At 43.5% G+C, this 26,367-nt stretch overlaps 2 protein-coding genes across 8 annotated transcripts in view; one reads left to right on the top strand and one right to left on the bottom strand.

Annotated features, from left to right (window-relative positions):
* LOC111093101 overlaps nt 1–26,367 on the bottom strand; it is a 96,418-nt gene that overhangs the window by 17,767 nt on the left and 52,284 nt on the right. Inside the window, exons 1-3 of one of the 3 annotated variants that reach the window (XM_038579600.1) lie at nt 13,158–13,351; nt 12,934–12,954; nt 7,556–10,580 (exon numbers count right to left, since the gene is read on the bottom strand). In XM_038579600.1, the coding sequence (XP_038435528.1) occupies nt 10,484–10,580; nt 12,934–12,954; nt 13,158–13,336 (297 nt within the window). In that variant the 5' untranslated portion in view covers nt 13,337–13,351 and the 3' untranslated portion in view covers nt 7,556–10,483. Of the gene's footprint in view, nt 1–7,555; nt 10,581–12,933; nt 12,955–13,157 lie in introns of those variants that run through there. The other 2 variants (XM_038579599.1, XR_005381147.1) reach the window with 2 other exon arrangements.
* The window catches only part of ZNF704 (zinc finger protein 704), a 259,566-nt gene that overhangs the window by 218,962 nt on the left and 14,237 nt on the right, over nt 1–26,367 (top strand). For all 5 annotated transcript variants that reach the window (XM_038579598.1, XM_038579594.1, XM_038579595.1 and 2 more), the window contains exons 8-10: nt 5,031–5,128; nt 6,016–6,892; nt 22,079–22,197. In XM_038579598.1, the coding sequence (XP_038435526.1) occupies nt 5,031–5,128; nt 6,016–6,127 (210 nt within the window). In that variant the 3' untranslated portion in view covers nt 6,128–6,892; nt 22,079–22,197. The remainder of the gene's footprint in view (nt 1–5,030; nt 5,129–6,015; nt 6,893–22,078; nt 22,198–26,367) is intronic.

Genomic DNA, 26,367 nt, shown 5'->3' with positions numbered 1-26,367 from the left:
AGCTGTTTTTCCCGGATGACCCCATCTTTTCTTCTAATTATCTACATTCTTTTCTCTGTCTTTTCTTGACAGAAAGCTGAGCTCTTCACCTTGTATGAGTCTGCTCATACTGCCATAACATAATACCATAGACCGGATGGCTTTAAACAACCAAAATGTATCTTCTCACAGTTTTGGAGGCTAGAAGTCCCAGATCTGGGTGCTGGCTAGTTCAGGTCCTGGTGAGAGCTCTTTTCATGGCTGGTAGAGAGCCACCTTCTCACTGTGTCTTTATGTGGCCTTTTCTGTTGGTGGAGGTGAGGGAGGGGGTGTAGGGGGAGGATGGAGAGAGAGCCCTTTGGTATCTCTTCTTTTAAGGACACTAATCCTATAGGATCAGAGTCCCAGCCTTTTAACATTATTTATCCTTAATTATTTCCTTAAAGGCCCTGTTTCCAAATATAACCACATTAGGGATGACCGTGTCAATGTATGAATCGGGGCTAACACGAACGTGCGGTCTATAATGAGCCCATGCAACCAAGAGCAAACTGACATGCCATCCAAGGGCCATTCCAGGAGGCTTCAGGCTGGAGGGAGGGTCTCCAAACCTAAAATAGCAGTCCTTGATGATGAGATGTTTGGCTGGGTTGCTTTTTATGTTTTTTTTTTTTTTTAACCTCAAAGGAAAATTCAGAATGGTATATTAAAAGAGATTACCACCAAGACAAGGATCTGTTTTTTCCACTTGAGAGATAGAACATCACAAAGAAAAGAAATGTCCCTGATATATTTACAGAAGGACACAACATTCTTACTGCTTTGGTATGAGGCTCAGATGCAAAATCCTGGCTCTGCCATTGAACAAACTTTGACATCTAGCCAGTCTCATGACCTCTCTTAAGCAATGCCCTCCACTTGAGTCTACCTCAGAGAGGTGTATTGTTGAGCACAGTGCCTAGCACTGGCTCACAGTACAGAACATTATTGCTGCCTGTGAGGCATCTCATTGCTGTTTAATACAGGGCTCAGAAGAAGTGTATTCTATTTAAGATTGACTGGTATATGACCTATATACTCAGCATGGGGGAGAAATCAGCCATGATCTTTGCAGAATAAAGTTCTTTAAACTCAGAATGCCTGGGTGGCTCAGTGGTTGAACATCTCCCTTTTGTTCAGGTCATGATCCCGGGGTCCTGGGATCGAGTCCCACATCAGGCTCCCCCCTCAGGGAGCCTGCTTCTCCCTCTGCCTGTGTCTTTGCCTCTCTCTGTGTGACTCTCTTGAATAAATAAAATCTTAATAAATAAATAAAACTAATAAAAAATTTTTAAAAAGGAAAGAAAAAACCAGTCTAATAAAGATTGAAATGTGGAGGCCACCGGGAGAGATAGCCAACATAATGCTGCACGGGGCTTTATTTTAGGGCGCACCGTATTTCCATCAGCTACATGGCACGATTGAAGAATGGAAAGAGCAGGGCCTTGCATCATTCCGAACTAGTTCCAAGGTCAGCTGGTACGAGACAGACTGTGTTCAAGCACTGGCCCCACCACTTACTGTGTGGCAACTTGACCGAACTTCTCCACTCCCTTATCGAGAAAGTGGACGTGATGGCCGTACTACTTATCCTAGGGTCGTGGTGAAGATGAAAGTAGATAGCACTCAAAGGCACTTAGTGTAACAAGCCCTCGGTAAATTACTACTACTGCTACTTATAACTCCGGGATGCTGTGCAGGCCACCTCCCGGCTCGAGGTCTGAATTATCTTATCTACAAAATGCAGATAACAGCACTTCACTTGCAGGGGTTTCTTGAGGATTAAATGAAATCATATATAAACTCAGGCAGCCTGCCTTTCCCATTTGCAAGCGCTAAATAAATGTCCATTCCCTATCCTGGCTCCCCATTTCTCTCCCCCCCCCCCCCCCCCCCCCCCCCCCCCCCCAACTAAACCGCGATTGTTTTGCTATTAGAAGTCTCCAGGAAAGCTCACAAGTTAGGTCAGATTGGTCCTCACACAGAACTGAGCCCCAGGCCAAGGTGGGAAGTAGGTCCTGGCATCTGCTGTGTTGGACCCAGCAAAACCTGGGGCTGCAGTGGAATGGGATGGGGTGCAGGGGGGTTGCTGGTATTGGACAGGACCCTGCACGCAGCCCCTAAACGCCTGAGTTCAGAAGGCCATTAGCAGGAATAAAGCCTGGAGGCAGGGGTTATTTTTGTGGTCAGCCCCTGTGGCTCAAACGGTGTTTTTGGAATCTTCAAAAGCCTGATCCTCACTCCTTCCTCGAACCAAGCGCATTACCAGTTTTCCCATTTCAGTAAATGGCACCACCAGCCCTCCAGCTGCTCAGGCCCGAAGCTAGGATTCAACCTTGACTCCCCTTGATCCATCCTTGATTCTTCTAAAGATGTGTCTTCATTTTTTTCCCATCCTTCCGTGTGTCCCAGACCCTTCCATGATTCTGCTATGGGCCCAGCCCCTTCCTACCACCACTGTCACACCCCCGTCTAGATGGCCGGCACATCTTTCCCCCCAAAATAGTGCAAGAGCCTCTTAACCCGACTGCCAGGGCTCCTCTCCAGGCTGTCTCCAGTGCATTCTCTAAGGAGCCAAAGGGATCTTTTGAAAGCATTAATCAGATGTCTCACTTTAAACTCTCCAATGGCTTCCTTGGCACCTGGAACAACAGCCAAGTCCAATTTCCCCATCACAACCAGGAGGCATAACCTGAATCTATCACCTCTTGTCTTCCTACCCCAACCTCCACAAGCGTCTTCTGGCCCCATTGGCACTGTGCACCTCAGAGGCCTCTGTCATTGCTTCCCTCTTCTCCAGAGCACCCTAAAGATAAAAGGCAACCCCTCGGGGCAAGGGGGCTTTCTCACCAGCCAAAATAAATAAGTGTCCTCTCCCTCGATGAGGCTTTGCCTATTGGCCTATTTTATTTTCTTCAGGCACTTATCACTAAAACGATCTTATTTGTTTGTATTTGTTGTCTGTCTCCCCACTCGAATGTCTGCTCCATGAGAACAGAGACTTGGTGTTGTTCACAGCTGTGTGAACAGTAGTACCTGGTGCATAGTAAGAACTTCGTAAATATTTGTCGAATGAAGAACACCCTATCATCTCATATCCCCCCACATAAAAGAGGTGTGGCAATTTTGCACAATTTAGAACCTTCCACATTATCCCCAGCTGATGGAAGTAGTGTCACTGTCATGTCAACTAAACTTCTGGTTCTCTCACTAAATAAGGCAGTATTTTTGGGAATTTGTGAATTTTATAATAATTTTTAGGTGTTTTTTTTTAATTGTCTTGACCATTTAAAACAATTCATATGAGCACATTCTAGATGACTACAGTGGCTGTGAACACCTGGAGCATTCGCGCCCTCTGGTTTGCTGTTACACACTCTGGTCAGAGGTGGGACACAGGGTAGGTGTGGGGGATGGGAGGAGGGGGACATTCTGCTCCCAGAAAGACCTACATATCTATCCACATCAAATGCATATAGTGAACTCCAAAGCTTTTATTTTTAAAAAAGTTACATATTATCTCACCCCTGGCCCTCAGGCCTACCCAGCTTTAGCAAAAAGTAAAGACCAATGGTACAGAATAATTCAGAATCATGGCAACAGTGGTTTAAAATGCTAGGTTTTTACTAAGTTTTTAAATTAACATCTAGGAAGATAACACTGATGTATATTTCTTTGAATTGAAAGAAAAGAAAAAATGGTAGCACCTGTCCTAGAGAAATTCAATTCTATAACTATGCCTTAGGAATGTTCCCATGACTGTTAATTGGTCATGGTTCTTCCATGGCCATGTTGGCTTCTACATAATTAAGTTGCTAAATTCATTAAATGTCTGTTCTTCTATATATGGCAATGCTATATATTTCCTTGAAATATAATTTCTTCTTATAAAAATTCGTTTTTTTAGCTGTTGAGAATTCCAGGTGCTGGGACAATATTTAGTATTATGAGAGCAGGTGATGTGAAGGGACTGGTAAGAAATGTAAGAGGAATCAAGAGCAAGGTGCCCTCGTGTTATTATGACTGAGAGACAGAGGTATAATGTGGTCAGGCACATGCTCTGGCACCAGAAGAGGTCACTACAGGGCTAGCTCTGCTGTTACAAGTTCCCTGACCTTGGCCAAGTTATCTAACCTCCCCATGCCTTGGTTTCCTCATCTATAAAGTGAGGAAAAGGGACACTTGGGTGGTTCAGCAGTTGAGCATCTGCCTTCAGCTCAGGGCGTGATCCTGGGGTCTGGGATCGAGTCCCACATCAGGCTCCTTGCAGGGAGCCTGCTTCTCCCTCTCCCCATGTCTCTGCCCCTCTCTCTGTGCCTCTCATGAATGAATAAAACCTTTAAAAAAAAGAAGAAGTGGGAACAAGAATGATACTTACCACGTGGGGGAGTTGTGACAATTACAGCTATTGTCAGTGAACCTGGCACATAGCAGGTGGATGACATCTGTTCTTGATTTGCTTGGACTCTTTGCTTGTAGCCTTTATCCCTGTTTGGACCTGACCCTCTGCTGTGTGGATGTCTTATGCAAGAAGCCATTTATTCAGGGGCTGACAATGATCTCGTAGAGCAAACAGAAGGCCAAGGTCCATGTTGTTTCATTGGCATTGACTGCCCATATAATTTTAGATGACTCTCTTAACCTCTCTAGGTATTTGTCTTTTTTAAAAGGTAGATCATGAGGCTTAGTATAAGCGAGATGCTACTTTAAGGTTTGGAATGTTATTCGAGTGAAATTATGTCACTGTGGGAAACAACCTGGAATACACACGTGAAGTCATGAAGATTTTTTAAGTATTAATTGTTACCGAGTCTTTTCTGTTTGGGGGGTTGGGGGCGAGGGGCGTTTACATCCTGCCATGAGCATCACCCTATCTGTGTGAACCTACGTCTTTGTGAAGGTGGCACTTCCTCTACGTGTCTGATGTTGACTATTGCCCATGTGGCAAAGGCTAACTAAATGCATGATGAGGAGAACCCGCCCCGTCAACTTTTTTTCCCTGTACTTACCAGGTGTCACCAACACATAACCATCCGGTGGGCACAGGAGAGCAGAGGCAGCACACTCACACAGTCTTGTCCTCCCCACCCAGGGGGACCGTCAGCCTGAGGTATGAGTGCTTGAAACCCCACACTCCTCATCTCATGGGAATTAACTGAGAAACCGAAGAATAGCAAGGAAAAAAGAAACCAGAGATACGATCTTCCATAAAATTTCCCTGGAATGGACAAAACACCCTTTCTTTTGTTGCCATGATTGTTGCCCACCCATCAATTATCAAGGAAGATGTGTTGTTGGGCTGGGGAGGAGGAGGCGGGGGGATGGTAACAGTTTGCAGTGAGTTTTCTTGCAGAATAGGTAATGGTGATCCCTGGGTCTCTTCAAAGTCATACTGCATTAACCTCTGTATTAAAAGAGCTTTAAGGCATAGTTTTTAATACAGATCGAGGAGAAACTCCTCAGGATTCCCTTAGCCAGAATGCTAGAAATTTGAGAAGCAAGAGAGCACTTGAAAGCACATATTTAAAACTGAAAAGAGTAAAACTCTCTCCTGGCATTTTTTGTATTTACTTGTCTAATACAATCCAATGAAGATGGACATGCCCACAAATGGACCAGTAGAGTCTTCAGAGTTCTAGCAATGAAGCATGATAGCTAAGCGTAGTGGCCATGACAACATCCAGCAGGTGGTAAAGCCTGGGCCTAGGAAGAACCCCTACTAGGGGCGCCTGGGTGGCTCAGGGGGTCAAGTGTCTGTCCTCAGGTCATGATCCCAGAGTTCTGGGATCAAGTCCCCACATAGGCTCCCTACTCTCCCCCCTGCTTGTGACCTCTCTCTCTCTCTCTCTCTCATGCTCTCTCTCAAATAAATAATAATAATAAATCTAAAAAGAAAAAACCCTACTAGGTTTTTTAATATTGTCTCATGCTCTTTCGAGGGATTTCAAGCCCTCCAGAGAATGCCCATGGCGTAAACGTCCCTTCCCTGTCTTGCAGAAAGCCCCGGGGAGAGGGCAAGAAGTGCCGCAAGGTGTACGGCATGGAGAACCGGGACCTGTGGTGCACGGCTTGCCGCTGGAAGAAGGCCTGCCAGAGGTTCACCGACTGACACACAGGTCCGCCCAGCCCAGCCGGCAGCCTGGGGGCCACTGTCCTCGCCCTCCACCGCACGTTCTGGAAAAATGCTTTTTCTTCTGAACAAAACACACTTGAAGCCCGGGAAAAAAAGCACCTCCAGGAAACTTGGTGGAATGACAGCAAAAAATAAAGAAATAAATAAGGTCACCACCCTTACTGCTCTTGCTGAGAATCCAGCGTGGGGCAGCTCTATTTTTTTTCCTTGAAAAGTCAGCTTTTGGGTTTATTTTTTTGTTGTTGTTTTTTGGGGGTTTTTTGTGCTTTTCTGTCTTGTTTTGTTTTTGCCGTACGTCTAGGTCTGGAAAAAAAACAACAAACGACTGTGGACTTCTGTAGCAACTGAACCAACAAAGCCCATTTTGCCTAGAGAGGAGGCATATTTTGATAAGCTTTCTGAATCATGCCATCTCTGAGATTTTTTTTGACATTAAAAAAAAAAAAAAAAAAAAAAAAAAACAAGGCTACACGTTATTCAGTAGCATTTGTACAGAGAACAATACCCGCTTTCATTGTGAATAGGACCTTCCCCGGTTCCCACCCGCCCCCAGCAGCGCGCACCACGCTGGGCCGCGGCAGGTGCAGGTTTGGCTCCTCCGTCCTGCTCGTCTGTTCCGGCGTCGAGGACCGGCCGAGGCGGAGCGGAGCCCGAGCGCCCCGGGGCACGGACGCGGACAGACGGGCGGACAGACGGGCGGCTGACCGCGCCGCCCACCGGTGAGGCCGGCAGGCCACCTGGGTAAGCTCGATGCTGCGTTCCGGGGCGTCGCTGCCAGGCTTGCGGGGCATTGGGCCTGCCCTCAAAACCCCACCCCTGACCCGGGTCAGGAACCGCAGAGAACTCGGGCTGTCCCCGCAGGTGCGCCCGCAGGTGCGCCGCCCGCGTCCCCATCCGTCCAGAAAGACGTGCGAGCTCACCAAGCCAACATCCGTTCCCAGTGCACTTTCATAGGTTTTATGCTTTAGCATGTCCGGGGGATGGGTTCAGGAACCATATAAACGTGATAGGGGCACGTGGGAGGGTCCCAAATTTTATTTTTCTTATAAAAACGTCGGAACTGTTCGAGAAGCATTTGCTCAGAGGGAACACCAAAAGGAAAATGCGTGTTGGTATAGGAATCTCTCAGTCTAGCAGGGCCAGGGTTTGCACCGGGCCGCACCTGGCGCCTGGCGCCTATGTTGGTTGGTTGGTTGGTTGGTTTCGGGGGTAGTGGTGTGGGGAGGGGAGCAGTTGTCAGGCTCTCTCTATAAGTTCATCGTCTCTTTATCCTATTCTGGACTGCCCTGCTTAACGAGTTGTTTCTCCTATACCTATGCAAAGAAGTTTTTTAAAAAGCACCTTATAGGATGCACTGTGTCAGGACGGGGAGCCTACGATCAGCCATAGGAATGTTCGATGAAATTGCACAGAGGAAAATTTAATATATGTTTAGAGACTGTACGTACACTTTTGTTTTAAAGAGTTGAAAGAAGGCATCTAGTAATAACCAATATCCTTTTCCTCTTATGATCAAGGGAAACAGGGGGAGGTTCCGCAGTGTGAGATCCACAACCTGTCCATTCATATATTTGGGCAATTTATTTTTTAACCTTCCATTTGACTTTTTAAACATTCTTCCTTGGAAGGGATCCTGTTCTCCCCTCTTCGTTTAATTTTTATTCGAAGAACAGTGATTTCAAGAGAGCAGGAAAAGAGCTTCATTTAATTTCATGATTACCAGTCACTAGTAGCTACAGCACCAGCTATAATGTATGTTTTAGCATTTACAAGGTCAGCCAGGAAAGGGCTTTTTTTCTTTAAGTGCAGGAATGCATTTGCATCCTCAACCCCAGCATTTCTTTTCTCCTCCCTGGAGTCCTGTTGCTCTGCCTACAGACAACCTCTGCTGTGGCATGATGCTCTCTGGCCTGGCCCAGGAGGCCTGAGCTGCAGGTGGACTGCCCAGTGGCCACAACGAGCCCAGAGCTGAAGAACCATTTGAGCAGGTTCACTGTGTACGGAAGTGATGGTTCGCTGAGATGCAATCCCAGAGCAGAGGTTTTCCTCTTCGATGAAGCTCTCTGACCCAAGATCCCTGAATTAAATCATCCAGCAAAAACAAAGTGATGGGGGCCAAATCTATCCTCCCCAGCCCCCAGGACTTTGGATCACAAGGAGGAAGAGGTCTATTCTGTGAAGCAGTCAGTCCTGGAGTGAGGTTTTGTGGCTGTCCCACAGAGATGCAGCCCGTGATGAGTTCTGAGCGCTGGCCTGGAGGAACCAAGCTCAGGCCTTCCTTGGTTTTTAGCCAAGACACAGGGGGTAAGCAGAAGTGTAAAGCTGAATGCAGCTTCCCTGGGATTTCTTCTTTCTAAAGCCTTTTTTTACATGTACTCTTCTGCATCTCCTACCCACATAGGGACTCCCTTCTGCCAACTGGCCCTGATCCCTGTGTACCTTCTTTCCAAGTGTGCACAGACCCTCAGTAGCTTCCTGCACACACAGACATCCTTTCTTTGTATCAAGACATGTAATAACTAGAGAACCATCAAAATTCACCTGGCTGGCCTTGGGAAAAAAAAAAAAAAGTGATTAACTTCTTGCAAGCCACCCAGAAAGCTATGAACTGCAATCTACAGCACTGATTGTAAAAGCTAAAATTAAAAAGAAAAAAGTCATAGAGCTATTTTGTTATATTTTGGAATTAAATGAAGTGCCAAATTGAGCCTGACATTCATTTTATGCCATCTCTGTTGTACCACGTTTTTTTAATGTTTTCATTTGGGAAGAAGAGGCAGAGGACAGGTGGCAAGGGTGGTCAGTCCCACAACATGCCGGCTGGTTTACTGGAGTTCCGTCCATCCCAGGGATCTCAGACACCTGTCTGTGCAAAAGGAATGGCAATACAAAGGATTCTGGACCCAAAGTATTTTCAAACAAGGCGTGCTATAGCCTTTTGACCTTTCTCTCCCTTGATATACCTTCCTTCAGAAAATAGCTCTCATCTCTGTCTAAAGAAGGCATTTCATACTAATGGACAGGCATTCTTCAGATAGGAGCTACAAGGCAAGGAGAATTCATCAGGCCATAGTTTTAAGCTATAGTCCTTCCCAGAGGATGTGCGCTCATTTATGGGAAGCAGTGTGACAAGTTGGAGAAAACACCAGGGTAGCAAGTGGGTGCGTTGGGGACCAGAGAGGAGGTAAGAGGCCTATGGACATCTGGCTCCCACTCATCCTCTTAATGCTGGTTGTCCCTGGGCACCTCCAAGGGAGCCATCATGTTGTCCCTCCAGGGGACAGAGCAGAGATCTCCCTTAAGGGAGGCAGCTCTGACCAGGGATATAGGGCCGCTGCGCACATCCATGGGGGGCGCGGACTTCCCACCTCGCCTGCTGGCAGGTTTCCCCTCTTGGCTGGGAAAAGCCAGTGTCTAGAATGCAGTGGGTTTCTTGACCAAGTGGGTGCTCAGCTGTGGAGTTGCCTGTCAGCAGCTCCACGCCCCAAGGTGCCCTTTCTTAGAGGATTCCTTGTCCAGTCATAACCGTGTTGCAGATGAAAACTTTCAATAGACTAGGATGGGTGTTATGGTTCTTGGGCATTCCAAAATCTTTACATGAAATAGTTCCGTGAGTGTTGCAAAAGATTTCTGAAGCTGAAATGCCCTCTATCAGATTTCAAGGTCACTTGAGTTTCAGTGTCACTCTAAGCCACACTTTTGAAAGCTGCCCTGGGTTCTGAATTAGCCCGCGTGGCTGAACCCATTTCCTCCTTCATCAGACTTCACTGGCAAATGAAAGAGCAGCATCCACTTGAGAATGCGGAGAGAGAGGTAGCAAGGACTGTACAAACAGGAGAGAATACCTTGAGAATAGTAGCAAAATACTGTAAATAATATTCATTTCCTCAGGGAAAATTAAAGGGTATGTGAAAGATAGATTTGGGAGATCCTACTAGTAGAAAGACTTTTATTATCTCTAGTGTCTCTTCAAATCAGAACAGCTTGGTGTTTGTGGGGTTTGTTCTGTTTCTGTTTCTGTTTCTAATGAACATGATCATTATTTCAAGACAAATTTACATGAACCGGACAGTGTCAACTTTTGGAGTTGTGGAGGAATGTTCTGTGTAGAAGGGGTGTTTCTTCATAGCTGACCTGCAGTCTGAGGCTGACACTTGAACCACAGGCACAGTCCCTGGCAGGTATTCATAGACTCGTGTAAGGCTTTTTCTGAATGTAATTGTGAATATGAAGCCTTGGTGTTCCTCTTTATAATCACCCGGTTGGACGACTGCACGCAGATATTCCATAGGTGGAAGCTGTTAAAGACGTGCGTTTTGCTTTAATAGCGTGTTAAGGAGCAAACTTCCATGGACTTGTATGGACAAGGTGCTGCTTTTTCTCATGACCCTGTAGAATTTCCATCGACCACATCAACTGTAGCGTTGACCTGTATGAACACAGGGAAGGATTTGTGCATACAAATGAGAAGAAACAGAGCAGAATTCATGAATATGGATGAGGATGTGGATCATTCTGGAGAAGGCGCTAGGTCCACGGGTCAACTGGAAATTTCATTTCTCTAAGAAAATAATCCTACCAGCGGCACGCACACTCTCCCTATTCCTCGTACCTGTGGGGATTCCTCCGTACTGGAACTGTTGCGTTGTGTCTTTTTGCATTGTAACTCGTCAAACCAGAAGTCAGTAAATAAAACGAGATTAGCACTTTTAGGTACCAATTGTATGAGTAAGTAATGCACACCAGTAGAGCAAGAAAGTATAAAGTGTATTTAAGACCAACCGGTTTGTTTATGGGGACTGACTGAAAAGGCCCATCTCCAATGATACCCATGCTTTAAAAGGTGTACCTATCATAGGGCTGGAAATCAAAATGGGAATTGTACTTCCAGTCCCGTCTTTGTAAATAGTTGCTTTTTTTTTTTTTTTTTTTGAAGACAATCTCATGTTTTATAACTTTTCTTGTAGGTCTGAGAGTCACAATGGTAATGTGCTGTGTCAAAATGTAATCTTAAATACGATAATGATTATAACTTAATTTTCCAAATAAGACAAGAACTATACCGCGTTAGGCTTCTACGATTCTGAGAGACATGACACTTTTATAATAAGCATTAGTACTTAACTTCTCAAGTTAGCAGAACTGGAACTATTTTACAAGATGCAGTGTTTTGTAATCACAAAGAACATGAACATTTTGTGGGAAATGACCTTGGTTTTATACATTGTAGCTTATTTTTTAAAATACAGTATTTACCAGACAGGAAGTGTGAGTATTATAAGCAATTCCTGCTCTCCAAACAAAGGGCTATGCCTCTTTTAAGCAAGTGTTTTGATGCATATCTTTTCAATGAACCCTCTGCAGCAAGGGTAGAAATGCAGATCAAATGGAAAGAGTATCACAAGAGAGTCAAGAGAGCAACAGCTACTCCTTTTATCATCGCCAGTGTGTTTGCAAAGTATGATGGAGAAAGACACTTTAGGAATCATCCTATGCATCTTAAGTCGGAAAAAAAAAATGTTACTAGATATGCTTGTAGGCAATGGGAGAAAATTCTTGGAATTTTGGAAATTCCTTAGTAAAATGAGTTTCTGTCACAAAGATAAGCTTACCACACGCCTGCATCTAACCAGCAAGTATCATCGGGTGGTAATCTCTCAAACCGTGGTATGGAAGCCCAAAGATAGAATTTTGAGGTGATCGGTGGTGTTTAAAATAAGTTTTTCCTCAGCACTAACTAAATAACCTTAATTTCCTTATCAAAGCAAGTGCTTGACTTTTCACGAGAAGAACATTTGAACAGACGTGCGAGGTTGTCATCGCAAAGTCACTGTGTTCCCAAGGGTCGGGAAACAAGGGAGGGAGCCATGGAGAGTTTATTAACTGCACAAATAATTTTGAGCTTTGCCAAAACCATTTCATAATGCTGTACAGCTTTTTCTAGCCCACTCGCTGTTTAAGAAAGAAAGAAAGAAAGAAAGAAAGAAAGAAAGAAAGAAAGAAAGAAAGAATCTTTTCTTTCTAAGATTTCAGTAACTCAAAAGCTAGACTAATTAGCAGTATGCAGAAAACATCAAAAGAAAAGCTGGGATAGAATGACCGTATACCCATTGAGCAATTCCTATGAAGTAGTCAGAGGGTCACTCAGACCTTGCTTTCCAACAGGCTTTAGAATCTGCACACATAAGGACTAGAATTGCATAGAGATGGGGAAAACCGTGTACAGCCTTGACTCCTGGTCTCTGAGATGAGGCAGTCTGCAAATCTCTGACTTCATTCCCTTGACTGTCTCCATTGTTAGCATTAAATCCCCCAAGAAGTGCTTATTGCTGTATGGTTTTGAACCAAATCCATCTTGCTTCTTTTTAAAATGGCAGCTAGGAAGCTTCTATGGGTTAATAGCAGAAGCCTTAGAAAAGCCAGGCAGGATCTGTAAATGAACGATTCAGATCAGGCGAAACAGGGACACTACGGAATGGTGGAGATCATTGTGAACCAGAGAGCCCATGACCCCATTGCATGCAGCAACCAGCTCTAGACAATCAGAACCATGCAGAAATCAGGCCCAGGGCTGCTAGATCTTCTGACTTGGAAATATGATATTACCTGACATTTAAGTGTTGACAACTAACTCAAATTCTTGGCCAACACTGTGCAGACCAAAGAGAACCTGTCTATGGGCAGAGGCGGCCTCTGGCCACCAGTCTCACCTGTTGGGGAAAGCACATCTCACATCCCATGTCCCCTGGGTCAGATTCCTCCCTCAACCCCCACAAACTCACCTGTTAGTACTCTCTGGGCACCTAAAATCAAAGAAGGGAAGGAGGTCAGTTATCCCAAGAAATCATTCTCATGGAAGACTTAAATATAAAACCTTAAACCAGCCTTGCCTCGGATCCAAATACGCTGAAGGACTATCCAGCTCTCCCTCTGCCCCCTTCTGGCATGCCCAGGCCACACCCCAAAGCACTGAAGAACCGTCACCCCACCTTAAGTTTTCACCTACCGTGACCACTGTGATGAGGGGCTGGCAAGGAGCAGCCTTGTGCCTTCAGAGAAGGCAGCCAGGAGCCCCCCAGTTTGAGATCGCACACTCCACCAGCCCCTCCACACCCCTTCCCGCTCCAGTAGTTTTCCAGTAGTTTTCATTCCAGCATAGAATTTCCATTGTTGCATCTCCAGCATAGCAACATCCTTGCTCCAGAACTGGTAGGTATTTTAGAGTGTCCACTAACCCCCCAAAAGGAGTTTTTCCACATAGAAAACCTTAGCGCCTCTGTCTGAGGGCAAAGACAAAATGGGAATAAATGTGTCATGGAAAAAATGAGAAGCTGCTGCTTTTGCTCAGATGGATTGACTTTAGACTGTGTCTTACACCAGAGTCCTGATGGCATTGGGATAATCCCTAACCCTTTCACATATACAAAAAGGTATGTCTCTTTCCAATACATTATTTCCTTTGACATTCCTAAGGACCCAGTGTAGAGTAGGAGTATTTAGGATCACCTCCAAGGCCAACCCATGGTAGTGTTATGTCTATGAGTCAGCCTTATCACTGACCAAAGGGAGAAGGGGAAGAATTTGGAAAAGCACTTGGCTTGGACCTAAGTCTTCCAGAAGCTAAACCGGAAAAGACCCAGGCCCCCACCAGGTTCTCAATCTGCCCTCTCAGCCCTGGCCCTTCAGCATAGAAAAAAGAAGCACATGCTCATTCATGTTGTCACATGCCAACTGAATCATCCCCGACTGTCCCCCGTTATGGTGCTGCCGTGTCCCGACTCCCAAAGTTCCAGCCAGCTGAGTGGTCAGTTAATTATAGGAGTTTCTCAGCTAACGTGATGTTGTGAGTAAAAGCTTTGCCTCCTTGGGGAAAAAAAAAATTATTTTGCTGCTACCATTCAACATTGGTTGTCCTTGTAAACGTAAATCGCTGCCAGAAAAATTTAAAACTACTCAAATGGGCAATGTTGAATGATCAAATCAGAAAGGACTGTCAACTCAAAGTTGGAAACACTTGGGGAGATGGTTAAGTCACGTTTAAAACATGAATGCTGTTTAAACAACCTTGTCAGCACCTGAGATTTCTGTCCGTGTGACTATTAAAAGGCTGCATCCACCAACAAAGAGGTCACACGAGCCCTTTCTCAGCCGTTTACCAGGCTTCATGGGGCGAGTTTAGGGTGAAGCCACTCACAGGGAGTGCGGCTGTGGAGCTAGAAGGGGCCTACACCATGGTGACCTGCCACCTGCTTCACTCTGATAAATGATGTGTTTATCATCTGTCTGAGGATACAGTGCTGGAGGAGGGGACACTCGGGCACTTTCCTCCTGTGATGGCAAAGCAGCCAGTTCTGCAATGGTGACATCCAAGCCACAGGAGCGGCAGGGCTTAGCAAACGAGCAGGAAGCTGAGGTTCCAGTAGAAGATGACTATAGATTCTGAAAGCAGGCGGAGATTGGGAATTTAACCCTCACACTGTAATCCTTGCTTTTTAAAAATGTTCTTTCATATTGGGCGCTGTTCACGTCCTTATTAATGGCCAGCTTCCAAAGGGAAAAAAATCCCTTTTATTTATAGTATGAAAATGTTGAAAGTTAATTCTTGAGCCTAAGTGTTACATTTCCTTACTAAGGGCAATTGCCTGATTTTTTTAATTCAGAAAGTTTACCATAGTAGAAAGCAACAACTCCTGAAAAAGGCAGGAGAGCTGTCATGAAAGAAAATTTTCTTTAAAAAAAAAAAAAAAAAAGAGTTGCTAGTCTGTTTTCTCCTGAATTCTTTCTACCTCTCTGAGTCAAGAGGAAAACCAGGACTCTGGAGAAGAAATTGAGCAGAGAGAGAGAGAGAGAGAGAACAGTCCCCATTCTGGTGACTGGTCTCACGCACCCACCCCCACCCGCCCCAGCTTGGCAACCACGCCCTGTCCACTTGCATAACCTTACTGAGGCCATGCTGTTATTATGTATGTTCCTTTCCCAAAATTCCAAATTAAACACTTTTGCTTCTGTGCTGCTGACTTCTCACTCTCCAATTAAGGTCCAAAGGGAGAAATATTACTGTAACTTGTATGTGAGGTTCAGTCAGTGAGGCTCCCCTCTTCCTTCTGACAAAAATTTCCATCTGTCTGAGCAGTTCTGGGCGATCATTCAGAGAGCAGGTCAGTCAGCATGCAGCCTGCAGTCCTCATCACAAGAGATTCAGACTCGCTGATAAAGACAAGACATAGATCTAATCCTTTCACCTGGACTCAAAGCTCTCCATGCAAGTCACCTCCCACCAGGCCTGTCCATGGGGAAAGCCAACTGTGTGATCAGAACCAACATGGAAGGACAGAAGAAAAGAGCTTCATATTGAATTTCCCTGGGCCCTGACCTCTGCCCATAATGATACAGCTTGAAAATTGACTTGGCCTTTATTGTGTGAAAAGAAAGTGGCTCCTGCAAGGTGTAATTGTTTTAACTTGATGCTCATTCAAGGAGATGACTACTCCAATCTGCTCTCACTGTTAAGCACTTGTCCCTCACCCTGATGGAGCCCTCTTCCCATGCTTTGGGCCCACGTGGCCAAAAGAGCGAAGAAAAAGGTAGAGCTTTGGGGGCCAGCAGCACCAGAGTCGGAATTACCCCTCAGGGATCTACAGTGTAGTGTAATTATAAACTAACCCCCTTCCAAAAAAAAAAAAAAAAAAAAGGATGCATCACTTTGCAGATTACAAACCCTTGCTTTGCTTTTTACACCTTTTTATCCTCCTCTCTGCTAATTGGAAATCAACGACTGTGACTTGACCAAGCCCTGTGATGATAGCAAAGCCCCTTCTTCCAAAGTATCCCAACTGTCTGGGGAACCTCTGTGATCACTGGTAGAAAGCTTTAGAATAGACTTAGATTTTTAGGAAAGAACTCAATACCCCCAAAATGTTCCATGACTTCAATAACTGAAAATGCTCTGGGTGTAAAATAACCCAGGAATGTGGATTATATATGTTTTTAAAAAAATGCCATTAATCAATATTTTCCTACAACATGACCTAGAATTCCTATTTTTGTAATTAATGGTTGGACGATGGTCAGCCATTTAAACATAGGCTCTCTGGAATAACCAGATACTAGTGTAGTTTCCAAAGTGTTTCATGTCTCAAAATCTATATACTTAGAAGAAGAACTCAGGATAAGAAAAAAATCGCTAGGTCCCAAAGGGTTCATGACCATCATCAAATGCAACTACCGAGTGGCCTACGGTCATCTTTCTCAAATGAAGGGGCTGAGGAGCGAGAGAATAAGTTATCACAAACCCTCCGTTGCCCTTTGTCCATGGTAAGGTTTTTTAAAAACAAAAACAAAACAAAAAAATTACAAAAAAAAAAACCTCTACTTCTCAAAATTAAGCCATCTTTTGAATTGTTTTCTACACCAAATCTAAAATGTGATCATGAAATTATACAATATTTCACATGGGGTATTTAGTGGAAATGTTGTCAGTAGAAAGCATTGCTTTTTGAGTGCCTGCTAATCGAGGAAAGCCAGACTGAAGAGAAAGAAGCAGTCCCTCCTGTGTGATGCCAGTGGTAAAATGACAGGCGTTAACTTGTAATTGGGCACGAATTCAAAAGCAATGTGGCGATGCTATCCGATTTTTAGAGATCTTTTGGAATACAATCTTACCACCATTTGGGGGTAAGTAAGTACTTGCTTACAAAAGTCTTTTAATATTAGTGAATGAATGTATAAAGTTACAAACTATGCATTTTCAAAGAGTAACATGTATTTTGTATCAAATCCAAGTAAATTTTTTTCATAGACTTATCACAAACACAAATTATTCAAAATAAACTTGAACACATAACATTACGGGATTGTGGGACTCCCATCTATACTCTTCCAGCTGATATTTTTAAAGACCGCGCATTGAAATTTCAAACTCTAAACAACTCCAACCATTAAGGTAAATAAATAGGAAATGGTTTCTATTTTACTTCTTAAGCAGGAATGAGAAATGCTGGCTGTTACAAAACGTGCCCAGTTTTTTGAAGGTGGATGTTCTAGTAACCTTGGATTAACAGGCAAACGAAACTGCATAAGGTTAATGAGCGTCGCATTGGAGAAAAAATAGCAGAGGTTGTGTCTGTTGTGTTGAATTCTCAATCTGAGAACAAAAACTACTCTCCAAAGGGTTTGGGTTATAGCATTTCAAAGAACAAAATATAAAAATGCTGTCCATCAAAGCAAATCATCCAGCTTTTTTCAAAAGTACATGGAGATAATGACTTACATTTCTGGAACGTCCAGATAGAATATACACACATATCTTCAGCCCTCTTGCTGATTTTTTATTCCCATGAAACCCTTCCCCAAATAATTTATCCTTGCTCCTTAATTAGTACTTTACTACGTTGTTACTCAGCATGAAAAAATATTCTTTCCCTTCATCTGACAATGTTGAAATAAAGAACTCATTTCTCTGCCATCCTAGTTTTCGTCTATGTCCGTTGAGAAAGTTTCTCAACCATTTGTAGAAATATGAAAAATAAGGAAAAACGCACTTCTAAACCTGGTACTTACGGTTATACTGGATATGTTTGCTACCTATTTAGAAGTTACTGGGGGTGGGGATGTGTCTTTTTTATATGATTTTTAGCCAAATTCAGATGTTCTGATACTACATTTCTGAATACCTATCTGACTGTAAATACAGCCTGTGGAGGTTCAGGTTAATAAACCTTTTATGTGACTGTTCCTCAGACATGCTCCTTGCCAGCTTTTGGCACATTGTACATAGATTTGTTGAATGTTTCAATGATGTTGTTTTTCTAAATGCTGTTCTCTAAAAACTTTTTGAATGTTTTTTGCTTTCCATTGTTTGGGACTTTGTGTGTTGGTTTAAAATAAATAAATAAATGTTTCCTAAATATTTAACACCAGGAAAAAGATTTACAATAAACTGGTGCTAATTGAAATAGAAGACAAATTTCAGATTTGAAGACTTACAATATAAAATGTTCACACCAGTTAAACTAAACTGCACTTTCCCAAGGGGACAGCTGGTATCTACCTGCAATGGGCAGCAGTAGGACCACTGAATGTTTACAGTTTCTGTGGCCCATTTAAGTGTAGAACATAAAGATGGCACTGTCCCCCCAGAGTTGAGGATTTGCCACCTTGGTCCTATGGAAGCATTTAAGTAGAAGTAAAGGCTTATAGTAAGAATCAATTTAGTAATAGTCTTCTGGTCTTTGGACTTTCATGTTCTGTAATGCTTAGCTGTAACAATGAATATGGTGTTGCCAATGTAGTCTGACATCATCGTTGACCTGTACTTATTGCGTGTATGGTTCTACCTTGGGTTGCACTGGCACATGCCAAGCCGGAACACTGGACTTTCAATAAGACCATTCTGACTTCTACAGTGTCCACACACATGAATTTAAATGCACTTGTAACTGGTTAATTACCATGGAGTCTAACTTCCACTTAATAAAAGTTTTTGTGTATCTGCTTCTATTGGAGGGCTGTTTATTTAAGTAAAGGATAACTAACTCACACCTGAGAAAGGCTCATTAAGGACAGAGGGTTGGAGGTTTTACCTACAGTTGTAAAAAAGAATTTAAAACCAAAGGGATGTCTTCCCCGTACCAATGCTCATATCTTTAGAAATGTGCAAGACACATCTCTCTTCCAGAGTTTACCCCAATAACTACAACTCAAGCCCACTCCCCAGGCCATGACTGCCCAGGTATGTTAGCTGCTCACCCTGTGCTGCTAGTCCTGTTGTACCACACATGTAGACACAACGTGGCAAAGAGAGGAAAGGTGATGTCTATTCTTGTGCCAAGCTAGCCTGGAGACCTGCCTACAGGCCAAGGCTGGGTCCACTAGAACTTGATGTATTCACCTACAAGAGCCAAGTGTATGTGTATGTGCAGCAAGGAAGCAGGCTTTGGAGTTCAACAGACTTGAGTACAATTCCAAGTTTTGCTTCCTGCAAGATAAGTAACTGAACAAGTGATTTAACTCTTAGAAGTCCCATTGTCATGGGACATGATAATAAAAAAGAGAACTAATTAGCCTGGCTTGGGCAATATCTTACCTACTCTTAGTCCAATCCTCCTTAGCTGGGGTGGGAAGGATTATGACCTCTGTCCTTCTGCCTGGTTCAGAGAAGTTCCCACATCATGGGGCTAGTACTAGAATTACCCGAATTAACATGTCACCAGGCACAGAAAAGTGGCCCACAAATGGAAGCTAAAATATCAAAACCTGGAACCCTCAGACATCCAGAATGAGTACTTTCAAATACCGGAATTTCCTTTTCAGTTTCTTAAAAAGATTCTTTCTAAAATAAAAACATCCTGGCTTCGCAAATAGCTTACATGGCACACCCGAATGTTTTCTTGGTCACCCCTAATCATCATTATTTCATCAATTAATAAAATGAGCAGCGGACACCGAGCTGTGTAGCTCAGCCTATTCCAGAACTGAAGGGCTGTGAAGTCAGATGCCCAGTGCTTTCTTCTGTGCCAGCCCAAGCCTCAGCCCCACTCCCGGCTCAGCTCCCAGTCACTGATTCTGTGATTTCCTTGTATTCAGCACACAGCACACGGAGCCCCTCACCCTTTCCCGAGATGCAGTAGGACAGGAAGTAAAAGTAGCCTTACTGAAGTCCTACTGTGTGCCAGGCAGCATGCTGCTTGCTTTCGTGTGGTCATCTCACTTAATTCCCACAACAGCTCTATGTGTGGGAACTGTCACTCTAGTTTTATCCAGAAGGAAGCACCTTCCAAAAGTTAAGTAACTGGCCCAAGACCACACAACCCAGGTGTGGACACGGGCCTCCCCCACCCCTGAACCTGCCCAGTGGATGATCTGTGTTTTTAGGTACTTTTTAGCATGAGTCCATTGTGACTTCTCTAAAGCTGAGCTCATCTCTTGTCTCTGCCCATTGGCTTTCCTCTACTCTGGAAGCCGGTGTGGGCTGCTCGTCACCCCCTTGCTGATTCCCATCACCTCCCAGTCATCCACTTTTGTGCTGCTGTTCACGCTCTTCTCTTCTAGCTCTGGTCTCTCTCCAGGGTCCAAAGGCACCACAGGGACAGCCGGGCGCCCTGCCTTCCCATGCAACAGTTAGATTATCCGTGTGCCGCCCACGGCATCTCTGCCAGGCCCACAACCACGTGGATGCCAGCCCTCCTTCCACTGCATTAGTATCCTCGGGCCTCCCGGAGATGGTTGCCAGACAGTTAACTCCCAGCATCTACATTTCTTGCGATGAAAGAGGATGAACACAGCATATCTCCGTGAATGGTGCTCAAACTGCATGCACATTCTTGCTTCTCCCAGGCTCTCCCTGCAAGGTTCCAGGAAGCTGTCCCCTGAGAGCCACTTTCAGAGGCTGTGTAGCCCTCAGGGGTGGGAAGCAGGAGAAAATATTGAGAATCTGGACTAGAGGGCAGCCCTGGTGGCTCAGCAGTTTAGCACCGCCTTCAGCCCAGGGCGTGATCCTGGAGACCTGACGTGAGATCGAGTCCCACGTCGGGCTCCCTGCATGGAGCCTGCTTCTCCCACTCCTCTGCCTGTGTCTCTGCCTCTCTTTCTCTCTGTGTCTCTCATGAATAAATAAATAAAATCTTAAAAAGAGAGAGAGAGAGAGAATCTAGACTAGAGATACCCCTGCAAGGTGATGTGTAAATCATTTGTTTGCAAAACAAGTATTTATCAAATGCTTATTATCTAAAGGGATGCTGCATAGCAAAAGTGCATGAAGTAATGAATTAATGTGGAAAATGAATGCTACTTTTCCCTCAAAAATATATCCTCCAACATGGATGGAACTGGAGGGTATTATGCTGAGTGAAGTAAGTCAATCGGAGAAGGACAAACATTATATGTTCTCATTCATTTGGGGAATATAAATAATAGTGAAAGGGAATATAAGGGAAGGGAGAAGAAATGTGTGGGAAATATCAGAAAGGGAGACAGAACGTAAAGACTCCTAACTCTGGGAAACGAACTAGGGGTGGTGGAAGGGGAGGAGGGCGGGGGGTGGGAGTGAATGGGTGACGGGCACTGGGGGTTATTCTGTATGTTGGTAAATTGAACACCAATAAAAAATAAATTTAAAAAAAATATCCTCCAAGACCTTACCTTTCTTGAGGTTGCAGACTATGTCTTATTTTTCTTATCCACCTTTGAGAACACACTACCAGGTGTATACACTAGGTGAGCAATACATTTTTTAATAAATAAATGAACAAACTGATCAGAGCATTTCTTCAGGCTTTGGATATGCTCTCTGCTTTCAATATACCATTGCCCAAACAAAGCAAAGTGGGAGGAAGTAAGTGAGCATTTTGAAGACTTTTTAGTTTCTTTAGAATGTATATATTCTAAAAATTCTAAAATATGTACATTCTAAAGAAACAGCCAATTCCCAATAACCATATTGATTACCTAATAATTACCCAACACAGGACAAAGTGTACAGTAACATCCAATGTTTTTAATGTACAAATCCTTGCACATAGCAAGAATTCAATAAGTATCTAAGCAAAGAAGAAAAAGAAGAAGAATGAAGTGAAATAAATTGCAAAATGAGTCAGCACTATTAAAAGCATGCACAGTAAATGGAATGAGACCACTAGGATTTGAGTCAATAACACAGGAGAGAGAATCTAGGCTGGCACTAAGACATAACAGACACTATTTTATTTATAATGGGGAGCTAGGTATCATAGTGATTGTTTGTATCTAAGTAATATATGTAGATAGTAAAAATAAAAAATCGAGGCAGTAAACAGCTTACATTGAAAGCAGACCCCTGCTGCTCTGCCCCCTTGAGCCCCTTCATCATACACCTAGAAGCAGCTATTTCTAACTCATTTAATTGTTTCTTCTAATATTCGACTCCATTTTTTTTTCTAAATTATATGCAAGTATTGCCTGGCAAACAGGACGACCAGAACAGGCAGAGGTATCCAGAGCAAGAGAGACATGGCCCAGCAGGAGGCTACAGAGGGACGCACAAGGACTGGCAATGTGTCCGTCCGGCACAGGTGAGTGCCTCCGTTTCAAGGGTGCTCCTGTACACTGGAGATCTAATGTTCTGAGCAACACATGCATGTTGCTGGCATCAAAACGTTGATCCAGGAGCCCCTCGTGAGTTTGCAATCAATTCCCCTAAGTATAGTAACCCCTGGGGTGACCTGAAAACAGTCAAGTGTCCTCACCTCTAAGTTATATCTGTAAACTAACCTCCACTCCCGACCAGAGCCTTCAGCCGACCAGCTGGCTAGTGGGTCTCTCACCTTCTCTTTCAATAGCATTTTCACCATTCCTTAATTAGCGGATTTCATTGTAATGCCCGAATCATCACAGGAAAACATCTCAAGTCAGATTTTGAAAAATGGCTCAATGCGCAAATTCCTCATTATTCGCCTTGAGGCTATACCACACCTGCTGCAAGCCAGTACATGGTTGGTAGCACATAATAATCCCATTCAAGGGCAGCCCAGGTGGCTCAGCAGTTTAGCGCCACCTTCAGCCCGGGGCTTGATCCTGCAGACCCGGGATCAGAGTCCCACGTCAGGCTACCTGCCTGCTTCTCCCTCTGCCTGTGTCTCTGCTTCTCTCTCTCTCATGAATAAATAAATAAAATCTTTAAAAAATAATAATCCCATTCAAACTAGATTAAGCAAACACAAGGGGGGAATATATTGAAAGGACACAGGGTGTCTTGTAAGATCTAAGGATAATGTGGCAAGGCCTTGTGGAGGCCTAGAAGCAACGTTGAGAAAGCCATTGGGAAACACAAAAACAATACCCCCCTGCCTTTCCAGTCCCATCCCCTGCAGTGGTGAAAAATGGCCACCAGAGGCCCACCAGCACCTGTCAAGAGTAGTCTAACATCCTTGAGTGCAAACTCCAAGCTCAGGAGTCATTGGCCCAGCTTCAGTGAAATATCATCCCCTGCTCCTATCAACGGGGCATGGGGGCAGATGTGGTGTTAGGAATCATGGTGGAGGGTCCCTAATAAAAAGGTGTGAAGTTGGGAAGGAAATGATGGAGGGAGGAAATAATTAGCATTCCTACTATAGAATCTAAAACTCAGTTTTTCTAGCTAATCAGTATACTTGTAGAATTTATACCCAAGGGTGTATTAAAGATCACCTAACTTAACTCTTCTACTTCATAGATGAGATTCATGACCCAAGAATGTCATTTTGCATTTATTACTGTTGTTTGATGTTTGTTTTTCCTAAGATCTTGTTTGCTTGTTTTCTGAAAAACAAAGTTATCTGTTCTCTTCAACATAACCATGCAGCACATACAGAGTAGGACCACTGGAGCAACACTAGCTGAATTCAAATCCCAGCTCCACCGTATACTGGCTGTGGGACCTTTGTGTGTGTGTGGTGGGGGGGAGGGAGGTTAATTAACCTCCCTGTGCCTCAATTTCCTGCTCCATAAAATGTGAAGAATAATATGACCTACCTCCTATGAGTATTGTGCATTGTAAATGAGTTAATATGTGTAAAGTGTGCAGTATGGTACCTGATGCATATTGAAGGCTATAAAAGTATTATGTGAGTCATCGACACCATCATCATCATTTAAAAAGCTTGAGGCAAATGCATTTGCCAACAAAATCACATCAAACCATTAGAGCAGGAGCCATGTTAAGTTGCAGTAAAGCTACAGGTAGATGTTTATTTCCAACAAAGATTATTTTCTAATTTTTCCAACTTAGAATTCTTCCGTACTACAGGAGAACAAAAAAGTAAAAAGAAAATAAAATTACTGATAATTACAACACTCAAAGAAAAAGGATTGTAGATTGGTGCATTTTTTCAAACTATTTCGGTGCATATTTATGTGCATAGTTGTGATCACACTGTATATATAATTCAGCATGTTGCTCTTAGTCACTTAACATTATAGCATACGCATTTTCCCATATCATTAAATATTTTCGAATACCTCCACTTCAATGGCTGTGTAATAGTACAACATATAGTTATGCACTGATTTCCTGATATATTCCCCTATATGGAAAACATAGGTTGCTTCCGATTTTTTTTTAAGATTTTATTTTTAAGTAATCTCTACACCCAATGTGGAGCTTGAACTCATAACCCCAAGATCGAGAGTCGCATAGTCTACCCACTGAGCTAACCAGGTGCCCCTTGTTGCTTCCAATTTTAAACGCTTTTAAGCTTTAATACAGATTACCAAATTACTATCCAAATTATTTGGTTCAATTTATGCTCCCAAAAGCAAAGTGAATGAGTATCTTCCTGCATGCTCAACTGAAATGAGCATTATAATTTTTTTAATCTTTCCTAAATTGAGAGGTTTTAAAAGGTATGTCATTCTTGTTTTAATGTATACTTATTCAATACCAGCTAATGATATTAAATATTTTTCCAGGGCAGTCCAGGTGGCTCAGCGGTTTAGTGCCGCCTTCAGCCCAGGGTGTGATTCTGGAGACCCGGGATCAAGTCCCATGTCAGGCTCCCTATATGGAGCCTGCTTCTCCCTCTGTCTCTGTCTCTCTCTCTGATGAATAAATAAATTTTTTTAAATCTTTAAAATAAATAAATACACACATACATATTTTTCCATGTTAACCATCTCAAGTATTCATTTATAATATATCAATTCGGGATCCCTGGGTGGCTCAGCGGTTTAGCTCCTGCCTTTGGCCCGGGGCATGATCCTGGAGTCCCGGGATCGAGTCCCATGTCGGGCTCCCGGCATGGAGCCTGCTTCTCCCTCCTCCTGTGTCCCTGCCTCTCTCTCTCTCTCTCTCTCTCTCTCTCTCTCTATATATATATATATATATATATATATATATATATATATCATAAATAAATAAATAAGTCTTTAAAATATATATATATATAATATCAATTCATGTCCTTTGCCTATTTATCCTTTGACATCTTAACTTTTCTTTACATATTAGTAGGAGTTCTTTATGTTGTTAGGAGGTAAACTTCTGTCTTATTTGCTCTAATAGTTTTCCCAATTTATATTCATTTTAAATTCAGTCAGAGACATTTCTTCATACAAATTTTTAAATCACTGTCATGAAATCTGTTGATGTTTTTCTTTAAAATTTCACATCTTATTTATAGCTTAGATAGGCCCCGCATATTCAGGTATTAGAAAATATTGCGTTACATTTTCTTTCAGGTTTTTTATACTATGGGGGGCGATTTTTTCTATCTAAAATATTTTGTTATAGGTAAAGAAAGATCAAAATGTATTTTTTCATCCCAAATAGCCAATTGTCCCAGTCTCATTTATGATTAACCCAGCCGTTTTCCAGATTTGCACTACCATTATTACTGAATTGTTATAATATTGGGATCTACTCAAGGCTCTTTTGTTCACTTGGCCACTCACGTTATCTCCACTCACATTGGCCACTCACGTTATCTCCTGTCTCCTTTTCTTTGGGCATTTGCACAAGATCAGTCACAGGGATGGTGAGGTGGATAGAATCTGGTTCCAGAAAGTCATATGCTGTCATCTACTGAGAGGTTCTTTTCCATCTGGTCTTTGGACTTCTGTTTCTATCATCCCATCATTCACTCTTAATGTCTGTGACCCTGCATGGTTTCTAGTTGGCATAGTCCATGCACATCTACTGATAATACCCCATGTTACTCCCTCCGGGACCCTTCCAGCACCCTGGCCTTGTCTCGATTCTTCTGCCTCTCTCCTGGGGTCCTGGGAGACTCAAAGGCTGTTTCAAACCATCCTAGACCTTGACATGCCACAATACCTCCCTTACATGGCTTTTCTGGTGCCTCAATGGACTCTTGCTGCAGCAAGCTCTGGAAAGCAGGGCACAGAACCACTCAACTTTGAAGTCTCCCTAAATGTATTTGGCATTGTTCATACTTCCCACTCCCGCAGGATCTTTGGTGAGACCAGAGCTTTGCTCTCCTTTCTGCCTTTCCAAATTCTTTTCCCTCCTCCCCTCCCACAGTGAGTCTCTACCTTATGGTATCACATGCCCCTCCCAGCCCAGTGTCATCTTTGACAACACCTTCTCCTTCACTCCTTGTGACAAGTCCATTACCAAGTCCATTGGATTTTACCTACTAAATATCTCAATAAATACTCAATCTGTGTTTCCACTCCCACCCAGGCAGAAGACCCCATCCTTTACTCCCTGTCCTTCTTCAATAGCACCTAGCCGGTCTCCCTCAGGT

The sequence above is a fragment of the Canis lupus genome, chromosome 29 (genome assembly GCF_011100685.1).
Source record: "Canis lupus familiaris isolate Mischka breed German Shepherd chromosome 29, alternate assembly UU_Cfam_GSD_1.0, whole genome shotgun sequence".
NCBI classification, from domain to species: Eukaryota; Metazoa; Chordata; class Mammalia; order Carnivora; family Canidae; genus Canis; species Canis lupus.
Note: the sequence above shows the minus strand (reverse complement) of the source record. Positions and strands in the feature narration are given on the sequence as shown.